This window comes from Lytechinus variegatus, chromosome 17 (assembly GCF_018143015.1).
Source record: "Lytechinus variegatus isolate NC3 chromosome 17, Lvar_3.0, whole genome shotgun sequence".
NCBI lineage: Eukaryota > Metazoa > Echinodermata > Echinoidea > Temnopleuroida > Toxopneustidae > Lytechinus > Lytechinus variegatus.
Window position 1 is genome coordinate 28,793,583 of NC_054756.1, and position 25,408 is coordinate 28,818,990.

General features: G+C 35.4%; 1 protein-coding gene across 2 annotated transcripts in view; it reads right to left on the bottom strand.

Moving 5' to 3' along the window:
• Positions 1-18,777, bottom strand: part of LOC121430945 (poly(U)-specific endoribonuclease-like) — a 33,847-nt gene extending 15,070 nt beyond the window's left edge. The window contains exons 1-6 of one of the 2 annotated variants that reach the window (XM_041628381.1): positions 18,660-18,777; positions 14,502-14,607; positions 13,268-13,387; positions 11,279-11,413; positions 2,560-2,688; positions 678-806 (exon numbers count right to left, since the gene is read on the bottom strand). In XM_041628381.1, the coding sequence (XP_041484315.1) occupies positions 678-806; positions 2,560-2,688; positions 11,279-11,413; positions 13,268-13,387; positions 14,502-14,592 (604 nt within the window). In that variant the 5' untranslated portion in view covers positions 14,593-14,607; positions 18,660-18,777. The remainder of the gene's footprint in view (positions 1-677; positions 807-2,559; positions 2,689-11,278; positions 11,414-13,267; positions 13,388-14,501; positions 14,608-18,659) is intronic. The other variant, XM_041628383.1, reaches the window with a different exon arrangement.
• Between the last annotated feature and the right edge of the window lie 6,631 nt (positions 18,778-25,408).

The following is a 25,408-nucleotide window of genomic DNA, read 5'->3' on the forward strand; positions in this document are numbered from 1 at the left end:
TGGTGAAATCGCTGATAAAAACAATCACCGATTTGGTAATGATTTTTGTTTCCTGAAACCATTTGTAAAGTTTTAAATATCAAAGTATGTTTTCATATTTATGTATATCCCTCAACATATTTTTTAATGTTATCTTTGATATCGTTGTAGTCATATTCTTTCATATTCGTTTCTTGATCACTACTAATTTGTTGTTGTATTGGATCGGCATTTGATTTCGTTGTCATGAACAATAAAATATGCGCGCAGCTCAGTTGCATGCGCGTATCGAGTTGACCTTCCTTAGAGCAACACGCTTGTGTGTTGCTGCCCTCTACGTTCGTTGGTATCTATCAATAAGATCGCGCGTTGCATATCTTGTACGCGTCGGCATTTAAGTGCGGCTTAAGTCATACTTAAATCTTTGTGAGAAAATACATACAGCAAATTCAGGAGGCCTTGTCAAAAGGTTGTGATCATTGAGACATAACTCTTGCTGCTTCAATGAATTTTCTTACGTATATATATATGTTTTACCACCGCTTGAATCTAAATAAGTCAATTCAAAGAATCTTGGATACGGTTTGATGTTTTTAGTAGGATGACGAAGCACGAAGGGGGATGATACAAATGAACTCAACCATGTATACTGGGATAAATACAGAAACGCATATATAATCTTGGGATTATTTAATTACCAATACACTTATCGATGTAATCGTCACAGCAATTATTGTACGTCTCGCATTGATCGTTACATTGGCATGCTAGGTCTGAATTATACCCATCACTGCATCTTCCTTCACATGTCGAGCCCGGGTCAACACCTAGGGATAAAGAATTACGACTTTAGATTTTAAAACACCAATAATAAGAAACAAAACCACGAATATCCCATAGGTATAAAGAATACATCATTTGATTTGACAACAAATACTTAATAATAATAAAAGACATTTATATAGCTTCATCTATCTAGAAATATTTTATTCCGAGGCGCGTTGTTATTTTTATTATCAACCCGGCTTTAACTCGAGCTGCCTTTCAGCGCTCATGCATTCAATGATAGTCCTGCCGGGTACCCATTCACCTCACCTGGGTTGAGTGCAGCACAATGTGGATACATTTCTTGCTGAACGAAATTACGCCATGGCTGGGATTCGAACCCACGACCCCCTGTTTCAAAGTCAGAAGACTTATCCACTGGGCCACAACGCTCCACTTAGTGAATCGTTTACGCAATGCGTTGGGAGTAAAGAACTGAGGCATATCAGAAACAATTTGAGCAGAAACCTGAATCTGATTCCACTCTCATTTTCAGATAAATGAACGAAACTACAACCACAAAGCAAAAAAAGCCGTTTCTTTCTTACGATTTGGTCTCCAACCCCCCCCCCCCCCCCCCCCCAATGACATAAATTTTACTCTTAAGTACTTGGTCTCAAATCGAAAAAGATATTTCATTTTATTAATGTTAAATGTATGACATTAACCTATTCAAATGTTGTCATATCTGGCTCTAAAGACGTGTTTCCTTTTTGTTGGAGACACTGCATATTTGAGTCAAGACGATAAGGTATATGTAAGTTTTTGTGTGAGGCACTAATAATTTAACCCAAGATGCAATGGTTACGTTTCGTTTGTTAACCAGTCAGACTGCATGTCCCTACATGTATGCTAAAGATAAAAAAAGCCATATTCATCCAAATTATCCCGTGGCTGAGTCTTTCTCCCTGCAAAATCGCGTGAACCATGAAATGTTCTTTTCATAAACTTTTCCTTCTTTAACCTCAGGTCAATTCAGATATCATTGCACAATCGAATAGAGTTAATATTACTCTTTCATATTGGTCATTTGATTTGTATAAAATATTTCTATGAATACATGAATTCCGGGACTGAAAATGCGCCTCAACAGTGAATTTTCTTAATCTGCTTTTTTATTGCAAATTGTGCAAAACCTTGTTTGGAGCCTCAATGATATGCATTATTTTCAACATAAAATTGACATTATGTACTTTCTCACGATGTCACATTTTGATCGGGTCAAGATCACACTTTTCCAAACCAAGCAGATATCTAGCATTTTGGAAAAGTATGATATCCAAAGTTCTGATTGGCTGGATAAGGTTTCAAACCAACAGGCGCGGGTAATTTGAGGAGATTACCACAAGGGGAATGTGGCATTTTAAACAACTTCGAATGGCAAGCATGATGTTTTTTGTCTCATGGAAGAATTGTGCGCTCGAAAAGCAGATCTATAGGGCCTATAACACAAAATTCAGCAATGCTTGTAGAACAGTTTTCTATGTTTGATTCTATTGGCTATATTATACAATCGAAAAAATTGAGTGTATGATTAATCGCTTGTGTTACCGGACCCTAATGTCGAGTCCCCAAGGTTTGCGAAATCTCGTCATTCTCAGGGGAGGGGGGGGGTCTATTTTTGCATCCCTTAACATGAAATATAATCATGTACTCTGACGCACATAATGTGTGTAAACGCATACGTGCACGTGCACACACCTGTACATACACATAAATGAACTCATGTGGACATAATATATTGTGGTTAGTTACCAATACATTTGTCAATGTAATCGTCACAACAATTATTGTAGGTCTCGCATAGATCGTTACATTGGCATTCCAGATCTGAATTGTATCCATCACCACATCTTCCTTCACATGTCGAGCCCGGGTCGATGCCTTTGAATAACAATATCGTGATTGTGGATTAAAATGAATCACAAAGAAAAAAAAGGAACAAAAACATGAATTAGGACAATAATGCATGGATAAATCAATTCTAAGTAGGCAGTGGATATATAATCAAAGAAGCAAAATAGTTTTTATTCTTGTTAATAGCAAATTATGATAGTCCGAATATTCCCGACATCACTCATTAAAAAAAAACATGGAATACAAGTCCGTACTTCTGCGGATGCGCATCTATTAGTACTGCGCTCTTTGATTCGTTGATATACAGAGAGAGAGAGAGAGGTGTTACTCTCCACAAACCTTTTTTTTCCTTTGAAATAATTATTACGATTTCGAAATTTAAACATGGGATAAATTCGCATTGAAACAATTGAGTGCCGAGTCAGGTAGTTCACGTGAGCAAGTCTTACATGAAGTAGCCGATAGTCGCTTGAGTGTGCATAGATATTTATTTGTCCTTCACGATCGAGGAATACTAATATTGATATCCCCGATTTGCCTAACAAAACTTGAAATTTTGTTTCGCCTGTATAGTACAACGGTACTATCATGCGCCGCTTTTCCGAAATGGCGTCGTCAAAATCATTATCTAAACCGAAGGTACGTTTTAGAACTGTTATCGTAACTTCAGAAATATAAAGGTATATATTATGAACCTTAGACGTGAGGGCAATCAAGTATCACACATGATTTTGTATTAGTTTCGGATCACATGCTGACGGTCAGATGGCAGTCAGGGTCAACTGAACTCTAAAAGTGCTGGGGTGTCACCTGTCAACATTGACATCTATCAAGGTATGGTGTTTGAAATGCCATTTTAACTTTGGAATTACTAGTTCTATTTCACGAAACTGTGTAATCGAGTATCATTTTACAATCAGACATGAGTTGCGCTAATGGACAAATGTATTTTTGGCAGGCCAATGCCATGGTATTCAAGGATAACAGACTTACGACTTTATCATCAAATGACACTTTTTTTTCCTGATCGTACTTGTCATGCCGCTATATTAAAATGCGAGACTACCAGAGGCGTTCAACCTGTTTAAGGTAAAAGATTTCAAATGTTTAGGACACAAAACCTTACTCGTTAAAAATAGAGTACTCTCTTCCTGAACATATCAACATAATACAAGGCATAATCGATTTTGTATCTCGTCCACTTATGAAAATAACCAGAAAAAAATGGTGTTTTGTGAGGACAGCATCATAATTGTATCAACACTTCATTGTGAAATAAATCGGACGGATTAAAATTTTTCATAAAAGAGTCTTGCAAGTAAACTTTAATATTGACCTCAAAGTGAACTTTGACCTTACCATGGGACCTCCAAGTGCAACATAACATTTAGGTTTCTAAAGTACACCTACCATCCAAATTTGGTTGAAAGTGAATTGCGGTTGCGGAGTTAATATGTATCATAAGAGAGTCTTCCATGTAAACTTTAACATCGACCTGAACATAACCTTTGACCTTTCCATGTGACCTCCGACTGCAGCATAACATGCAGATCCCCTAAGTGCATTTACAATCCAAGTTTGATTGAAAAGTGACTTGCGGTTGCGGAGTTACATGTATGGTGACATTATTGTTATGCGAATGAAAAATAAAAGGAGAAATGTGTAGGGAAAACACATAAAAGCACAAAGGAAGGCACTTGGTTGTCAAAATATTTTGTACAAATATGTTGTTTTCAGTAGAATTAGAATTATGCCAGAAGACACATTCCTGATATATGTGCATGTTATTTGTGCGTGCGTGAGAGGTGTTGCCAGGCCCCCGAAGCTACCGCCATTTTGTTTAATCCATTAGAAGCTAAAATAAGCCCCCATTAATATTAATTTCGTACGATGCTCCCTCGTCAACTGTGGTTTTGTACGTGTATTAGACAATACGCACACCAGCGCAATGACAAAGGTCAACTTGGCAAATTTATTAATGTATTCATTTTGTTACGCGCTCGTGACGCGAAGGGTTCAGCGAATCAAGCAAGCGCAAATCTGAGACGATACGTTGCGCTTTATAAAGTATCGATATCACAAGCGATATCACTTAAAAACAAAACAATCGGTTTGTATTACGTCTTATAGGCCTATGCTAATTTCTAAAAGGGAAGATGAAAAGAGTAGATCAAGTCGCGATTAGGTAAAAAGGTGGAGGTGGGGTGGGGGCAAATCATGGTTATTACAATGATGGTATTCATTTTCACTGGTTGAGTATGAATACTGAAAAAAATAACTTTCACCACTAAAAGAGTCATTTCTTGATACAAATTTAATTTGGAGAAGTAAAAAAAAAAATCTTCATGGATCCCCGTGCCTGCTTTCTTCTGGCGTCCGTTTCATAATGAATTACACTGAGCTATTTAAACATCGCTATTGTTGTGATAACTGTGGGAACCTTGATTATGATTGGTATTCGTAGTTACCATACTTGTAACTCATGATGAAACGGGCCCCAGTTTATCATGCTCAATATATTTCCTGTCCCCTTTATTCTCCAGCATTTCTTACTCTGTTTTTTTTTCCATTTAATCATTTTTCCACCATGTTCTTTTGTGCCGCCCTTCTCCTACATATGAAGAGCTCACTTTTAAAAGGGGTTAGGTCCATTTTTAATCAAATTTGATTTTTATGTCTTAATTGATTTTTAGTAGCTCTATAAGATGATACCATAGAAAAGTTGAAATTCCCATAAAAAAGTGAACTAAAAAAAGAAAATTCACTTTTTTCAAAAGGGGTTAGGTCCATTCATAATTTTTCTGGAAAATAATATCTTAAAAAATATGAAGATAAGTAGATTTCTTTTATACCCAATTTTGAATTTCTAATGGTAGGGTATCATGAAAATTCATTTTCGCATAAGAATATTGCAATATGGGAGAATTAAAAAAAATGATTTTCTTGGAGTGGCCCTAGCCCCTTTTGCAACTTAACTTTTCATATATTTCCTTCTTATTTTCCCACTTGTTATCTGTCTCCTGGTTTCCAAAAATCTCGTCTTATTTCTCTTCCACCCCTTTTGTTCCTACTTCCAACACCAGCTCTCTCACGTACCCCCTCTAAATTATCTCTTCATAATTATGTGCCCCTCCATTTCTTTCTCATCTCTTTTCAACCCACTTCTCATCACTCTTTCCCTCTCTCGATCTCCGTCTCACTTTGAATTTTGCCAATTCCAAATCCCTTTCATTTTAGCTCAGTACAAATACTATATGAACACAAATGAAAGACATGAAGGAATTTTCTGGTTAGTGGTGAATTTTATTAATTATCCAGAAAAAAAATCACATTATCAGAGGATTAAGCTTTACCTTTTTCTTAAGCGTATGTTAATAGTTTGAACCAAAATAAATATGTTTTTGTATGCTGGGGGGGGGGGGCAAAATTCCCCCTACTTTTTGAAGCACTGAAAAGTGCCTTTTTATGCAAGAAAATGCCCCCTCACGAACGTGTACTGTGTCCCTTTCACCTGATGAGAACCTGTTTTAGGTAATACCAATTAGTGCTCTTCCTTATATGCAATTTTTCACCCAAAAATGCCCCCCACGTGTTCTGTGCCCTTCCATCTGAGAGCCCGTTTCATGTAATACAAAGTGCCCCCTCGCCTTCTTGAAAGTGCCCTTTCTTGAATCACTGCCCCCTTTTACCCAAGAAGGGCGCTTCTAAAGAATTTGTTCTGTGCCCCTTTCACTTGAGAAGGATCTGTTTTATGGTCACCATGACGAGTGCCCTTTGAAACAAGAAAACAATATTTTCATTTCTATAATATACTTCTGAAGGAAATCATGTGTGCATTAAGTTTAATAATTCATGTGAGTGGGGTATATAAGCAGGTTCGTACAGATGGAGGGGGGGGGGGGCTTGAAGGACTCTTGCCCATAGGCGGTGGAAGCGGTGGGATAGGGGGACCTGTCCCCCCTAAATTTGAGGTGGGGGACAGTCCCCCCTCCTAAATTTTTTGTTGAGAATCTTTTTTTTTTGCTCGTCAATTTTTTTTCCTGCGTCCCCCCTAAATTCAGGTAGACCCCCCCCTTAAAATTGTTGTGCCCCCCCTAAAATTGTGGTTGACAACCTTTTTTTTTGCTGGAAATTTTTGTGGTCCCTTCTAAGATTTAGGTGGATAAATTCAGGTGGACCCCCCTAAATTTTTGCCTTCCGCCGCCAATGCTCTTGCCCCCCCCCAAAAAAAAAAAAAATCACGACCAAGGGGAAAAAAAGAAAAAGGAAAGCAAAGGGTGAAATATATCATTTTGAATATTTTGTCGAAATCTATCACAAAATTGGATATTTGTTTTTAAAATGTCAAAATTTTGCTTGCTCGCAACTTTTTAAAAATTTCACATAAAACAGCATTTTCCCTGTGCCCCCCCCCCCACTTTCAAGCAACTTCAATCCGCTGCTCCTATTTGTATGTTTATAGCTTCTCTTTTTGCAACCAATTTTAATGAAAATCAATAAGAAATTTCATACGTCATGAATTTGGGTTGTGATAATTTTTTTTTTTAATTGGACTTGGAAAAAAAAAACCTTTTCCATCTTCATCACGTGGTTCCTAAGTCTTCAATGTTGAATAGTTGGATTTCTTGAATGAAAACATCTGTTACACCAGTCCTGCAGATTGAAAAAAATAGAGAAAGAAAATCAATTAAATTGTCATGATTTATAAAACAAATGTTTTAAGAAAAGTGAGACTATGCATAGGTATATATGTTTCTTCAACACCTACCATAGGAAATCTTACTTCTAATTATAAAGTTGTACTTCTATAAAGCATATCACTTAAACATGTTCTCTGCAGTTTACATACCACTCTCCATTCTAACTACATGTACTCTTCGAAAAAATGACAGAGATTTCTTGTAAATATGAATATATAAATTAACATATGTAAATTATATGAATAGTCAGAATTAAAGTTGATATGTTTTGTTGCACAGAACATTTTGATCTGTAATTGAAAACGACACTAACTATAATCTAGAAACAAAATTGAAATGGGTTTTTCAAAGGCAGGTCTATTTGTTGCCAAAAAAATGTGAACAACCTCCATTATCAAAAATAATCACTAACTAACTCACTCACTCACTCACTCATATAACTGCTGTAGTTTGTATTTCTCTATGTGGTCCAGGCACTGTTCTATTAGGCCTACTTCACCAATTATTTATCATCATCAATCACCTCCATGGAAATTGTCAAATTGCATCATCCTATTAGACAAAATGTAAAACCAAAAAAAAATCGTAAATCTACAAATATGAAATATGAATATCACACTAAAGAATGAATAAAATGAATTTTATAAAATATAACTCATGAAAAATAAATATTGCTTTGTTTATAAACAAATAGGAAATAAAAAGGCAATTTAATTACTAGTAGATCAAGGACATGTCCTAATTTTATAAATTTGCCCAAAGTACATAACTTTTGACATTGGTTCGACTTTAGACTCAAGAGCCTGTATATTTAAGAAGTGTATGTTCCGTACAGATCCTACCTCTTTGTGGCTCAGGTTATTTTTATTTAATGTAAACATGGTTAACATTCAATGCATGTAATGTATCTGTAACTTTGAATGGGTTAGTTTAACTTTTATACCTGGATGAGAATCTGCAAAATGATGCATGCACTTATGATCATCATCTTGAACCATATAGGTAGACCTCTATACTGTTTTTCTTGTCCTTCAAACTCAACCTGTTTTTCTTTTTCTTCATGCAAACTCAACCTGTTTTTCTTTTCTTCAAACTCAACCTGTTTGTGAAAGAAAAGAGAGTACAATAATAAGAAGTGATATTTTTCATGGCCGTATGTATAGGGGAGGGATTTGGGTAAGAGATGAAATGTGAAAACCTTCATCAAAAAAAGAATTGCATGACATCCTTCAATTTTATTTTATAGAAAATGCACAAAACGGCCATAGGTAATATTGGTTACTTCTGGCCCTCGCTTTCTGAATTTTAGGTTTCTCTAAATTTTTTCAAATGTCTGCCCTCCCCCTAAAAAAGAAACATCTGCATCTTTTTATTTCCGAATCTTATTTCATTTGACTTTAACATAATTTCATCTCATGCACTAGGTCTAGATCTATTTGTAAGAAAGTATAGATCTAGTCCAAGACTCAGAGCTGTGCAAAAGCATTCGCGTATCTTAATTACTCGTAGGTCTAGATCTACATAGTAACGATGGACTCTCAATCTATCTAGACCTAGAAAGTAAAGCTTTGGTTCTAAACTGAGATCTAGGCCTATATGGATTTGATGTCTTTTATTCCTGGCTAAAAGTTTAAAATTCATTGCCATTATTGACCAAGATTAGATCTAGTCCTTGGTCCACTGACACTGACAGGCATACTCGTACATGTAAATGGAGTCGTTTAGGCCCAGACCTAGATCTAGGCCTAAATTACAGACCTAGATCATAAGCCCTGGGCCTGGGGTAAGTGTCGCGGGTTGGGAAAGTATAATTTAGATGACTCGATTTGAATTAGGTTGGCCTAGAATTAGAAAGCATCGATGAATAAAAGTGAAGTACCGTAGGCCTAGATCTAAGTCTAAAATAATATTAATAGGAAGCAACAGTAACACTAGGCCTAGATCCTCTGTTAACCAAGTTAGAAATTAGATCTAACGTTAGGCCTATCTAGATCTAGCCTATTGATAATAAGACAAACATGCATGCAGAGCAGCATATTATTTCGTATACAGGAATAACCGTCGTTTCTGGGGATTTATTCAACAATTTCTGACATTTTTTTTACTATTCGTGAGTGAGCCAACACAGTTCAGCGGAACAACCAAAATAGAGAGACTGAAGCTTTTGGTCTAGGAGTCTAACTATAGACCCTATTTATAAATAACAATAAGTTAAAATGGGTGGGGGGCTAGATGAAGAAGCCTGAAGTTATGCAAAATAAATTTGATATCTGAAAGTAACTGAAAGTGAGGATTGACACAATGACAGGCAATATATCTTCATCCACACTCCACTTCACAGTTTATTCCTGACTGGGTTTCGATCTACTGAAGATAGATGCAGATCTCCCTCTAGATCTAACGTTACAGTGTACAAAAAGAAGCTTCATTCTTCTTGCTTTAATCAATCGTGGGTTGATCCTTGTTAATTGGAGGTGAACCAAATCGGCCCGAAATTCTCTCGATGCCCAATCGGCTAGGAGCCCGTACAAAATACATGTGGTTAACACAGCGGCATAACCGCAACACTGCAAGCAACATACAGGCTGCACTGGGCGACGATGACAATCTAACTTCAATTTCAAAGACCAAATTCTGCTTTCCTTTAACAGAAGAATGATATTAAACTCTCTAATTTGGTAGAGAAATAACCTAAGATCACAAAATACAGTGTGAAATTTGTAAATAGTCCACTGAATTCATGTGGTTATATCAATTTATACGTACTCACCGGAGTGTTCGTAGGTCCATTTTTGTGTGGAAAGAAAAGTTTCAGAATGAATAAATTAGATGACGTAATGAGGTCAAATGAATAATTACTTCTGTAACACGATACCACTAGTATCGATGACAAAGAATCGGGGAAATCGCGTATTAATGACGCTCTTAGCCAATGACAAGGCCGGAATATGAATATATTTACGCTCATGAATGTCAATGGGGGCTTATTTTTGTCTTCAAATGATCGCGGTAGGCGGAGCCTAATCTCATTTGTTTTGTGCTGAACGCGCGCGCAGCTTTCGGTCTAGTAATATATTATAAGGTCTTTGGGTGTTGCATCCGCAGGTGTTTGTTAGCAAGGTTAAGTGTTACAGTGGGATGTGTGAGTGCTTGAGGAAGGTCCATGCTAGTACCTTATGCATGCATAAGGATTTGGTAGGAGAATGAATGAAAAGCATATGGCATAAATACAAAGGAATCAAGTAAATAATGGCTGGCTCCCTTCGAACGCCAATGCATGCATGCCACGATGGGTGAGGGTGTATGCACGGGGTGTTCGACGTGCCAGCAATATGATTAACATTGCAGGACTTAAAGGGGAAGTTCACCCTGACAAAAAATTTATTGTAAAAATAGCAGAAAAAAAATAATGAAAAATATTGACGAAGGTTTGAGAAAAATTCATCAAATAATTAAAAAGTTATTAGAATTTCAATTATTTGATTTGTGACGTCATATGCGAGCAGCATTCCTACATAGCGAATGGTAAAAAATCAATGAAATGTCATTTTCTCAGAAAATTGAAAATGTTTTTCACTGTACCTATTGTATATCAATAGACAAATCATTTCACACCCGATCATGAATAGAAAACACAATTAAGTCATCAGGAACCATAACAAATTTGAAATTCATGCATTTTATATTACATAACACACGAAGCAGCTGCTCGTTTATGACGTCACAAATCCAAAACTTTGAACTCCAATAACTTTCTTATTCTTTAACGGATTTTCCTCAAACCTTCACCAATAATTTTTACTATTTTTTCTGCTATTTTTACAACAAAGTTTTCTTCAGGGTGAACTTCCCCTTTAATGGGTGTTAGAGGATAGTCGGGGGGGGGGGGGACTCTTTCAAAGAGCACCTTTGCTTACCACCATCACAGAATTGAGAGTAGTCATCGCAGCAATCTCCATAGCTGACACACCCACTATTACACTGACAAGGTTTCCCCGACAAGAACAATCCACACAGGCCCTCACATGAATCTTCAGCTACTGGTGTAGTATCTGTAGGAGGTAACGGGCATAAGATATATCAAGTTCATGTAAATAAAGTAGGTATACCAATAATGATGAAATAATATCACCAAATTTCAGATTACGTGCAAAAGCGACCAAAATATCAAACGCGTTATTTTATTGATTAATACGCGTTTGCGCGCGTCACATCAGCGTGATTCTGACCAATGTGACGATGCGTACGTTAGGAGAAATTTCAAACACGGCATTTGGTCAGACTTTTCTGAAATCTTTGTGTAATGCTTCAATGTGATACATGTGGATCTACGAAAAAATATCCAAGAATCGTATTTTTTTCGTCGGTATGGCGTGTTACAACCGAAATGTTGTCGCAGAGAGTAGCATGCGTTCGTGTGACATTTTGCATCATTATACGTATTACCGGTTGTAACAGTGCCTTCAAGCGAACGCCACGTCACCATCAAAGCAATATTCGTCTTAAAATTTATTTCTTTTACATATTCAATCCCTTTTTCAATCTTGCGTTTAGTCTATCGATTTAATTAGCCAAATAAAATGACATTTCTTTTATTAAAGTAACTGGTAAAGGTAAAATGAGAATCTGATATGGTAAGTTGAAAGATTCTCTTGATAGCACATTTGGTTTGTCCATGATAGCGAGTTTTTGACGAGGACGGAGAAGATCGCAATGGACAGCTGCAACGTCTTGGTCGAAAGTCGGTGAACAGGGACAGGAGATCGACGTAAGACTCTGCGCTGACGAAAAAATGCAAAACAAAAATGAAGAGTTTCATTCCAAAAGGGACTAAATCGACTAAATTTGATTTTGCGATAAAGTGTATATGTATCACGTTAGACGTATTAATCGGATGGACAATATTTGCCTTGCAAAAGAAAGTGAAAAAGATATACAAATTATATTACTTAACATAAATTCATGCATTTAACGTTCTAGGTACATGTTCTGGATACAATTTATAACCATCAGTGCAGATTTTTTTTATAAAATGATAGAATTTTATTGTTTTTATGAATATTTTGGGGTGAACTTCTTTTAAGAGTAAAATATAGAAACTCATCGTCTTTTGAAAAGCTGAAATAAATATATTTTGATTTTTAATGGTTAAACATTAGGAAAGATTCAAAATGCACTGTGCTAGCAATATTTATGTGAAAATGTTTATTTAACAATATTAAACATGTTTAAATGAGCAAAAAATGGACGTTCGACTTAGATCTATTCCAAAAGGAGCTAGATCCATGTAAAATGGAATTAAGAAAAAAATTAAAAGTTTATATTGAATGCTAGGTTTTTATAAACATAATTCAATTGAACTTAGATGATTGCACTATCATTTTTTAAAGTAAAATAGCAGGGAATAAGGGAATGTGGTAAATTAGAAAAAAAAGTTGCACAAAAACGCTAAAAGTGGATTGAACCCCTTTTGCTATTTTGGAATAAAAATCTTCATATGTCGTTTGTCCTGAGTCCACTGGGAAACTGCTGGGTTTTTTTTTTTTACCGATTTTCGACGAAGAATGTTTTCTCATGAAGGGCTTTTGACACTATATCTTCTATGTTGCAACATCCGTCCCCGTTGCTTTTGCTAAAACTCCTGTCTGTTGGTTTGAAGCTTTTTTTATGATACTGTCATGGGTTGACAACACATATCAATAAATTCTTGCCGATCGGAACGGTATTTAAATCATATAAGACAACGTCACTAAAAGATTTTTAGAAATAATCAGAGTGCCAATCATTGTCAATGCAAAATATACATAATGGGTTTTCCTGAATTTCTGCTTGTAAACAGGGTGAAATGACTGATACATATACACAAGGGAGCAACGCCATGCCAAAATAACTAAATTGTCACTTACCAACGCAGATAAAGTAGAAATCCAGACAGCAATCCCCAAATAATTCGCAGTTATCCGTGCACTGGCATATGTTGGTCAAGTTGTAGTGATCAAGGCATCTGTCTTGGCATGTGTGTGTTCCTTCCATGAACAAAAAATGAGAATATGATAATCAGGCGAGTTCATTATGTATGTGGTGCAGTCAAGCCCCTTTCACGATTGGGGGTGCGAATGCTTTCAACCGTTGGGATAATGTGCATCATATTGTGACTAAAACGATCGGAAATGATCCCACGAGCAATCGTAAAAACCCTCGGCTAGGTTTCCGAATCTACATGACTTAGTGCATAACTTAAAAGTATAGATAAGAGTTCAGTTACCATGATTTTAACACGTTCGTCAACAATGCAGCAACGGTATTTGAATTGGGGTATGGCTACAAGAAATTTAAAGGCTAAAGCTAAACCGCTCGCTATAGGATTTCTGTATCTTACATTTGGGTTTCATACAGGGACCATTCGGCTCCATTAGTAAAATGGGATAAGCGATATGAACAGTCATTCAAATCTTATTCTTAAGACCATAGGCGATCTAGTTTAAATAAAACCTCATGTTTATATGTAGGCCCTAGTCAAGAACAGACCTCCCCCGTCAAAATCACAATAGAGAGTGATTCATTGGTATTTGTAGTATGTTGCATAATATCGCTTTACAATGAGGCCGAGATAAGCGAGAGGTGTAAAGACCTTCCTCACGGAAGGGGGGGGGGCTTCAGCCCTCACCCTTTTTCAAAACCGTGTACAAAAAATGTAAAACGTGAAAATATAAAATGTGATATTTTGGATATTTTGCATTGTCAGCCCCCCCCCCCATTGAAAACAGTTCCGCGGCCCCTGATTCGTAAGATATGATTTTATACATAGTTAACAACCTGCGTGTCTTATCATGGTTATTGGGGTTTTCGCCCTGTGCCATTGCTTGCCCCAACAATGTTTAAGAATTTAAAAGAAAAGAAAAGAGATTCTCCTCAATTCTTTGTCTCATTACATCGTACAGTATCAATACACACAACGTTTTGATCTTATTTCTACACACATCCGCCCGACTTATTATACTCGTCGCTAAAATACCTAATTTTGAGATTAAAAATCGTTAACGCAACGCAATCTGAGAATAATGACTAACATTACGTCTACAGGGACCAGGGTTCCTGTTCCTGTACTGTTGCTTTTGTTGAATCACATAGATACCCTACCTGGTGTAAATGTTATACCCAAGACGGTTGGAAGAAAAAACAGGATATACAATGAGTATTTCATTGTGTATTGAGCTTCAAACCATGGCATGATAGATACCGTTTCCTGTAAGGAGATGCATGCAAATAAACAAACGAATAGATAAAGAAGGATGGATGAAGTGTTTGACCATGCAGTCGCAAATCATGTCTAAATGAATAAAAGCGTATCCGGACATCTACCCCCTGGACATCTACCCCCGGACATTCACCCCCTTAGGACGAGTACCCCCTAGGACAAGTACCCTCTAGGACATCTACCCCCGGACATCTACCCCCCGGACATCCACCCCCCGGACATCTACCCCCCGGACATCTACCCCCCGGACATCCACCCCGGACATCCACCTCCCGGACATCTACCCCCCGGACATCTACCCCCCGGACATCCACCCCCGGACATCTACCCCCGGACATCCACCCCCTTAGGACAAGTACCTCCTAGGACAAGTACCCTCTAGGACATCTACCCCGGACATCCACCCTCCGGACATCTACCCCCTCATCTTTAAATTGATTTTGAATTGATAAGATATATATTTCTGCTCGTCTGTGAGCGATCATAACGAACGAGCAATTTGACAAAAAATGTCAGGGGGTAGATGTCCGGGGGGGGGGGGGGTGGATGTCCGGGGGGGGGTAGGTGTCCGGGGGTAGATGCCCGGGGGGTAGATGTCCTAGAGGGTATTACTAAATATGATTCGCATGAATTTACGATGAAAACGCATGTCGTTGAAAATGGTGTCTTAATGATCAAAATGAGCTATATGATTGAAAATGCACTTCAATAACTTCAATGTACAAGTAAACGTTGCCACACCAGAACAAGTCATAAAGGAACAAAGTTTACATTATTCATGGTATTTTTCATATCATATCATATTAAACACATTTATGTGTATAACTTTATCAACATTATGAACATGCAAAATATAGATGGGCCCTTGAAACACAAGCGATAAAACGGGACTTCGTTCTGTTTGTATATTTGTACTTAACAGCAAATCAACATTCCCGTCAAAGCCTTGCTTAGTGATAATATAAGAGCGTAGATTAAAATACGGAGACATATTTTTCTTTTGGTCATTAATCTACGACAGCTCCCCCAAATATTTTATCTACATGTATGAAAGATATAACATTATCAGGGATATGCAAAATATCTATATGCCCATAGAGGAAATGGTGACTATGCACATGCCGTAAATGTACATGTACGCTAAAATAGTTGTGGCATTGATGCACTATTTGCCAATAAATGCTTAACTGAACTATTTTTTTTCGACAGTCGAACATTCGAGTTCAATAAAGCGTTTATTGGCAACAACATGAATTGTCACTTATATTTTGTTATTTTATTCGATCGAATACCTAACAGTGTAATAATATTTTCCAACTGTATATATATTAACGATATAAAGACAGGTCAACCCATATAAATTCAATGAAATACGTTCCATGTGAAAGTTTTTGAAAATAGGGCAGGATTCTCACTAATTAAAAGGTATTCCAATCGATATTTAAAAGTAGGCGTTACACAAGACATTTCTATTTCAAAACTATCCTACATTATATCAGCCATTAATTATGGCATTTTGGCATGGGGTTGTGCAATCCAAACATAATTAAAAGGATACTGTTGTTGCAGAAGAAGGCCCCTAGACATGTTAGACTAATCTTTTATACTCATTTCAGATCATTCCAAAATTAATACAATTAAACTGAATGATTTATATCTTTTACAACTCGCCAAATTTATGTATAAACTAGTAAAGATGATCTCCCCTCATTTTTCTTTCAAATATGTTCTGTAAAAACTCCTCCATACATGATTACCCAACGAGACAACGTAATTGTTGTCACCTACATGTACCCCATACCCGTACATATATTAGGAAAAAACTATTGAACCAGTGTATTGAAATTCACTGCCCAATGACTTTAAATAATCACAAAGTATTAATATTCTAAAGCGCAAACTTAAAAAAAATACAACACCAACAAGTCAAGCTAACATATAACTGTAACTAAAAGTATTAAAACAAAACTATCAATGAATTTTCCAAATATTATTCATTCTAAATAATGTCACTACAGTGCATAATGACTTGTGTGTATACCTGTCATGTTCCTCCTTCCATTTCAGTTCTATTTTCACCATCCTTTTCTCCCTCCCTCTTTCCTTTGCCTCCCTTTTGCCCTCTTATAATTTTTACTTAGAATTTGTCATTATTATCGTTATCATTACAATTATCTCAATTACTTTCCATTTTTCGCTGTCGCTTATTCTCTCTACTTTGGTATTTTGTAGATTACTTATTTTAAGCTCGTTTTCCGTCCGTCTTTGGTGTATCGGTTAGTATTGGAACTAAGATTAGAGAATTGCCTTTTTTACAAGCTCTGCGTTTCTAGGCAAGTTCCTCCTCCGGTAGGTTATTTTAACTTCAATATTTTTATGAAATTTCTTTTTGAACTTTATGTATTATTCTGAACATGTACTTGAAATGTTACTCCGATTAAGTTATTTTGTTGAACGGAAATAAATAAATCTAAACTATCACTCATATGGTTAAACAATTTCGTAGTCTTGAATAGTGTCTTGCTGGAATGTCAAATAACTCGTATGCTGTATCGACATTTGCATCTTGATAATAAATCTATAATTTAAAGATTTGAATGTGAAAATTGTAGAAACCAGGTCAGTGACACAATGATGATTCTGATAAGAGATTTGCAAATACGTTTACCCTAACTCTTAAGCCTAAAGTACAATGGTAGTTTAACGCATGGTTTTGCAAATATATAGATCTACTTAATCAAGCTGACAATCTCGGGATGTCTATATAATTTAGAGCCATCAGTAATGATAAATATTCTTGACGGAGCGTAACATGTGATTGTTTCTATTGGGATTATCACCTAATGATCATTATAAGGTCTAGGTTCATGGTTTATGCAAATATCTCTTTTCTTTCTGGCTCAAACTTCAAATAAGTCAGTTTAAATCAAACAACTGTGTTTGCATTGGTTATAAAAGATCAGTGCACTTAGAATTGATAAAATAGATAAAGCATTGTAAAATTCGATACATTGACCTGATATTAGCACAATATGATTGCACGAAAGGACTGAAATTTTGAATTTCTTAAACGAACAGAGGTTATAGGAAGACTGTGTAATGGATACAAAACAGATTAAACGGGCTAAATGTGTATTGGAAAGTTTCATAACACTAGTGCTTTCCATGATTAATTTAAAGGTGTAAGAAAACATAAATATATCCGTGTATTATTTAGATAATTAGAAGTTGTTTAATGACGTATTTATATGTTTACATTTTCTTGTATGTTCTTGTATGAAATTAATATTTATATCTCAATTGCGTTGATCAGTTCAATTTATAGGCTGTGGGTGATGGGGTGGAGGGGGTGGGTGAGCGTTGCTCTTGACATCAGCTGTACGGAGTCTCTATATTTGCATGGATTGAAATGTATACTATTGTGTTGGTCTGAGAACACCGAGGGCAAGGATAATTTTTCTTATAAAAATAATCAAACAGAGCAAAACAAAATAATGAAAACAGACGACGTGGGGACGTGGAGGAATATGTTCCAATGTCACCCACGACTCTGCTGAGGCACACTTTACTACGCTATCAGAATAACAACAACAACAACAACGACGACGATAATGATAATGATAACGATAATAATGATGACGAAGATGATGATGACAATGATAATGATGTCAGTAATAAGACATTGGGAATACATAGAAAAAATCTGAATGTAATATGGATAATTAAACAGCATCAATCACCAACAAATATTGAATAAAAAAGAAATAAAAATGAGATTGGTAGCAAAATGTATTAAGGGAAGTCCCCTCCTCACCTTTTCTTCCCCTTTACAATCCTATTTTAAAACACATGATCACTTAATAGCCAATGAATGTCTGCTCCGTTCATATTTCAAAATATTTACAAAACCTACGAAGTTATCTAAATTTAATCAACTTTGAATTTAACATGTTTACTTGAAGAACTGTGTGTCATTATTACGGTTGTCAAGTCTGCAGTATGCCAAAATAAAATGACAAATTTAGTAGTCTAATACTTACTTCAATAAAATATCCCAATCTGAGTCGAAATGAAAAATGCCGAGATTTACCATGTACCACAGTTGCTTACTTCGACATGGAACTGATATAAAATGAATGCTATATCTGCAGGTCTTCAGATTGTCTCAAAGGTTTATTTACCTTGTTCAAGGAACCCGTATTGTATAATACATTCGTGGGGGCACTGATTTACTTAGGAATTTACAGGGAATTCACATGTTCGGGACGTTAGACACAGAGTTTCGTCACGTGAAATGACGGATTTTCGGGATGTGGTGAGCACTAAATGTCATTTTACTAAGAAAACGTCTATTACAAGAATAAAATGGGGAATTTCGTCATAAAACTGGTTATGACGATATCAAATCATTCAAACATTCCAGAGATATTCCCTGCGTTATGATTTTCCGCTTGTTTATTCATGTATTTATTCACATGTTTATTCATATGTATATTTATGTTAAAGTGTCCTTGTTCATGAAACATCATACTGCAAAAAAAAACTATCGCACGTGAGCTTGTGGGCGAAACTTTTGTCAAACATTAAAATCTTATCGAACGGAATGAAAGCAGACTTCTCGACATGGAGATCAAACTAGAGAGGAAGAAACGCAAGTTTAGTGCAGTTCATGGAAGCATCAACAGATAATCGACCAATTATTTTCTAAGTTGTGCAACTACAAAAAATAGAGCAAAAGCTATAAAAATGGATAAGGTGAAAATACTAAAAACAACATCCAAGAAGACTTGACGACAAGGACCAGGAGATCTACAGAATAGCCTACAAGAGTGAGCAAGTGAAATCTGCATGGACAATAGATGCTATGTTTGCCCTACTCAAAACCACTGGCAAGGATGGAAAGAATATTATAAAGCGGATCACAAGCGCCCATGTATTGGATATTATATGAAATTGCTTGTTATTTTAACCAGTGTCTAGTTAAAAAGGAAAGATTATATAAAAGGTCGGTGAATAGTAAAGTTCACAAGCTGGGTGAAAAGAAAGTTCAGGAGCTGATGATGACATGTATTCAAAACCACTGGCAAGGAAGGAATGGAAGCTCATCACAAGCGTCCATGATTTCAAAATTGAAATTACTGGTGATAATAGAATTTAATAATGTTTCTTTCTTTATACGTTGTTGACACTTCAATTTATCACTGATATGCAGAGTTATGTTAGTGTCATAATGTGTGAAAGAAATTAATGTTTGTAAGTCGGGCAATCACCTATATGTAGTACAAAGTGAAGGTCAAATACAAGTTATTACGAAATTGTACAGATCTAGTAAACCTATTAAATAGAAAAACATTATGTATATGTATATACATGTAGCAATGGTCTTTTCAATTATCATAGATAATATAGGATTTCCAGCCCTGACAAAAAAATAATTACGTGATATAAATGGTCTTTCATTAATAGATCTAAATCTAAATAACTTCGTTTGTACAAATTATGAACTGCTTTGTTGGATCACCTATATATAAATAAAACACAAATCAAAGCAAACTGATTTATAGGATGTTCACGGATATTACTCAGGATATTTGCATTTGTAAATAGAAGCGGTCACAAGGTTAACATAACAAAAAAATAGAAATAAAATATAATTTGATACAGAATGTGCTGTAGTGCAGCAATAAGCATGATAAGAGAGTACATGTATTTTAAATACCATCCTCTGAGCAAAAGAAAATTGCTAATGTATTATGTGTAAATGCCTGTCTCGTTGAAACCTGCAAACGTTATACAAATTTACTTCCACGAAAGAAAAGACAATAATTAAAAATTATATGCACAGCCTGCAAACGTTTCTTGAAACAAATGATCCCAAAGCATGTTTATAACACGTTAGCCACCGGGTGGTCCTTTTCATGCAGGACCAACACTTGCCTAAGAAAGATACATGGTGTACCGTAAAACCTACTACACTAGTGCACCGATCATAATGAAACAGGTAGAAGCTATTTGGGTTTCCCTCGCAATTACCGAGTAATGAATAGTTTTCCCCTTTAGGAATTATGCGTGCTATGCTAGAATATTTACAAAATACAGATACAAATTCTAGAATGTAAAAAAAAAAGTTACAATAATGTTCACAAGATATTGCTATGATCAGTGGATGATGAAATGAAACAATTTATTTCTAACGAATAACCGTGGGTTAGCGCTAAAAAACCCCCGGAAGACTCCAGTCGGTTTTTCAGAATAACTCAACATAGACGACCAGGACAAACCTTGAATTTTGCCAACTAATTTCCCTCATACATTTTCCGCAACATCGGGCACTTTGCAACTCATGTCGTGTTGCAAACAAAAAATGAAAAATAAATTATTCCCATGACCATGATGCCATTGTTTTAAAATTATGCATCACCTATTCTTTTGCGATTGTTTGGTTATTTTACGTTACGCATTAGGGATTCACCCTCTTTGAAAGGGAATTGGGCCGGAATCAGTAGCAAGTTCAGTTAAATCTGTTAAATCTATATCAAATCGAAAGCGACTAAACACGAAAACGTGATAATTGAATAATGGTAAAGTGAAGGTGAAGCTCCTTATATTCCGTGTATGATTACACACACATTCATTTTTCAGGATTTTCCCACCTTTTCAGTAATTCATTAAAACAGAAACTGCTGAAGTGGTTTCTTTAAGAGCTGTTACAATAAGTCTCTTCGCGTGCTGGGTTCGTTTGATCACCCCCCCCCCAAAAAAAAAATGCTCGCTAAGGACAGTTTTAAAAAAGAGGCATGAGTAAATGGAAATGTTTGTACTCACAAAGCACATATTCAATAATCTGAAATCATTATTAACAGGTTCAACAATAAAAGTCGCATTGATTTGAACAATCAGATAGTGTGTATGAAATATAATTATAAAAAAAGTTTTCACCACGAACAATTACTCATTTGTATTCATACTGATCCTACGCTAGCAAAAGGTTAAAAGGCAAATCGCTCTTTGTTTGTTTATTATTCACAAGGCACTATTTTGTGCAGAGCACGATTTTATTTCGTATATGAACTTCGGTGTAGATACATTGTCATTATTGCGAATGCACCACTATCAATGGATTACAAGATAAATTAACCCATAATTTTTTTTCTCCAGATTTCAAAGGATATCATATACTGTGAAAGATATAAGAAATAAAAGAACGAGTGAAATATGGTATCTGTATTCATATCCATATAAGAAAGAGGGTCAATGAAGCTGCGAAACTTTTTGTTTTCTTCCGACAGACACACACAAACAAAAATCAGTTCCGGTTAGGCAGGCGGGAGAACTGTTCAAAATAATTGCTTTTTATTGCACTTTCCGAGGGGAACATTATCCAATTTAAAATAGTTAAGCTCCTGTAAGATATTTGATTCACCATGAAGTAACCGATTGCCTGATATCATAACCACGATAACAGCGGGGAAAGTGATGAAATTCGATTTGGATATGAATGGAGTTGGCAAGAATAAAAATCGATTTTTAGGCCCATGAACTAGGCAAAGTATATTCAATCATAAAGCGTTTTTAAAATATCAATAAATAATTTTATTTCTTTGAGTTTTTCTTCAGTGAGTCGATTCCTTAAGTGTATAATTATTTGACTGTCGGTGAAAAGAATAGGAAATAAACTGGCGCAGTGGAAAATCTAATATACTGCTTATTTTTATCGATATATTTTTTTTTCAAAAAAATTATGGATTTGGACTGCATAAACATGAATTGAAATTACCACCACCTCCCCCCCCAAAAAAAATATATATATATATAGATATATCAGATAAATATAATATGTAACGTGTGATGAGCAAACAGCATCACAAACTTACTATAACACAATTAATATTTCTTGGACTATATGGCAAGTCTTTAAACCACAAGAAAAAGGAGTAAGAAAAAATAAGATGAATTATACAAAATAAGTAAATTGTTTAATTTAGTCAACTTTTGATCGCACACGGACTGTAACTTTTGACTACTTGATCATAAAATATAAACTCGGCAGGTATGAAAAGCAGGAAATGAGATACATAGGGAATCAGAGAAAGTGGAAGGAGAGAGTAGATGTGGGGGGGAGTGTATGTAGATAGGTAAAGATAAAGCGAAACAAAAATGGGGAGAATGAGAGACAGAGATAGAGAAAGAGAAAACTAAAGTTCTAATAAACATAACTCTTAAAGGTTAAGTCCACCTCAGAAAAATGTTGATTTGAATCAATAGAGAGAAATCAGACAAGCACAATGCTGAAAATTTCATCAAAATCGGATGTAAAATAAGAAAGATATGACATTTCAAAGTTTCGCTTATTTTCAACAAAAAAGTTATATGAACGAGCCAGTTACATCCAAATGAAAGAGTCGATGACGTCACTCACTCACTATTTCTTTTGTTTTTTATTGTTTGAATTATACAATATTTCAATTTTTACGAATTTGACAATCAGGACCTCCTTGCATGAAGCACAAAATGTTAAAATAATGGAACTCCACGTGTTTAGGGAGGAATGAAACTTCATTTTACATGACAATGATGAGAAAATCTAAATATTTCATATTTCATATAATAAAATACAAAAGAAATAGTGAGTGAGTGATGCCATCAACTCTCTCATTTGGACGTAACTGGCTCATTCATATAACTATTTTGCTGAAAATAAGCGAAACTTTAAAATGCCATAACTTTCTTATTTTACATCTGATTTTGATGAAATTGTCAGTGTTGTGCTTGTTAAATTTTTCTCTTTTTATTCAAATCAAGTTTTTGTTGGGGTGGACTTGTCCTTTAAGGAAAAGTAAAAATTAAAGTATATTTATATTTATTTATTATTTATTTATTTATTTTGTTTTATTTATTTTATACTGCAGGGTAGGCCTGTTCAGTTCTTAAAACTGCTTTACAAAGGCGCCCTGCAGTTTAAAATACATGTCAAGATAAATATAAAATATATCATCAAAAAACATTCAACGTCAAAAATACAAAATACAAACTATTTAACATCAGAAACAATTAACATAAAACAATTAAGAGTGGGAAGTGACAATCTAAACATACAAGTACATAGCATTGTAAATCAATGGAATATTATTTCGCTCTTCATCAATTCGTATGAAAGGCTTTGCATAATTTTTTAAAAACTAACAAGGAGGTACACGTACAGGCTTGTAAATTTGAAGGAAGTGCATTAAATAATTTGGGTCCGAAATATGCGAAAGATTTTCTTTTATATTCAGTTCTAGCTTTGGGAAGCTGAAGGGGGCATCGCAAAGAAAACCGTGTCCTGTATTTCACGGGCCGTTTACATACTAAAGGTTTTAAATAATTTGGAACTAAATTGTTCATTATTTTATATACAAAAACACAATACTGATATTTTATACGCTGATCTACTGATTGCCACTTCAGTGACTGCAACAGAGATATTTGTGATGTATTATAATCTTTTTTCAAAAGCATCCTGGCATATTTATTTTGAAGTTTTTGTATCTTATCTAAATGTATTTTTGCACTGCTTCCCCAAGATGTACTACAGTAATCAATGTAAGGTAAAATCATAGAAAAGTACAGCTTCTTCATGATATCAAAGGACAGTAAATGCTTAATCCGCCTTATACAACCTATTGCTCGAGATATTTTACAAACGATATTAGTAATATGTTCACACCAAGTCAAGCCCGGATCGAGCATGACACCTAAGTATTTAATCTTTTTTACATTTTCTAATTGTATGTTCCTGAATTTCACTGGCAAATGAGCACGGGAGTGACGATAGGAAAATATGGAATAAAGTTACTAACAGTTACTTTATGAAATACGTATATTATTGACTTTGTTTATTCTTGATATTTCGAATAGAATGCGAAAATAACGGGATAGCCTATTAATTTGAGATTGATTTAAATAATAAGTTATATTTGACATTGATCCAGATTATTAGTATGTTGATATGCCACTATAAATCGATGTCTGTAGCAGAGTGGGTGAAGGCATACTAAGAGCATAATGATACAACCTTTCTTCTTTATCATTGAAAAAACCCCATCTATGAAATAAGATGATCAGTTGGGGAAAAAATAATATAATGAAAATGAAGGGCAAAAACGTGACAATATAAATATATTGTTGTTTGCTCTACCATACAAGGCCAAAAAATAAAGCGGGTATTTGATAAAGAATGAATAAGACATAAAATTGTGAAATTCAGAACGGTTGTAAAAAGTCAAAATCTTATTTATTTTGAAATAGATGAATGGCCTGAAAATAGTTATGTAACTTTCTTCGGACCCTTTTGCGTGTTTTTTCCTTCTTATTAAAGTAGTGATGTATTGATTCCTGCAGTGAATAACCGAGAAAAAAAGAAAGAAATAGCGAGTGCGTAAAGATTTCGTGTTCAAGATTATATCTCTGTTCGTGCCATCAAGACATCTCATTGAGTTACTAGAAACCCAAGCCGAAGCCATTCGAAGTTATTGCAAATGCATAGTATTTCAGAGGGTTTCAGGTCATGTCTTGAGAGCAAAATTTGATGATTGCTAACTGGTGAATAAACGGTTCTGTAAGGCAATTTCTTTGAACTACTACCCTTTGCTCTTATAAATATCAGTGCAGAAGCAGGTGAAAGATGGGAGAAATTATTTGCTTTATTCTGCTCCTCTTTTTAAAGAGCTACGTTGGACAGACGTTTTCTGACAGTGACGTTGGGCAGGAATGGCTAGATTGGATGCAAGACACTTCTGTGGATACTTAT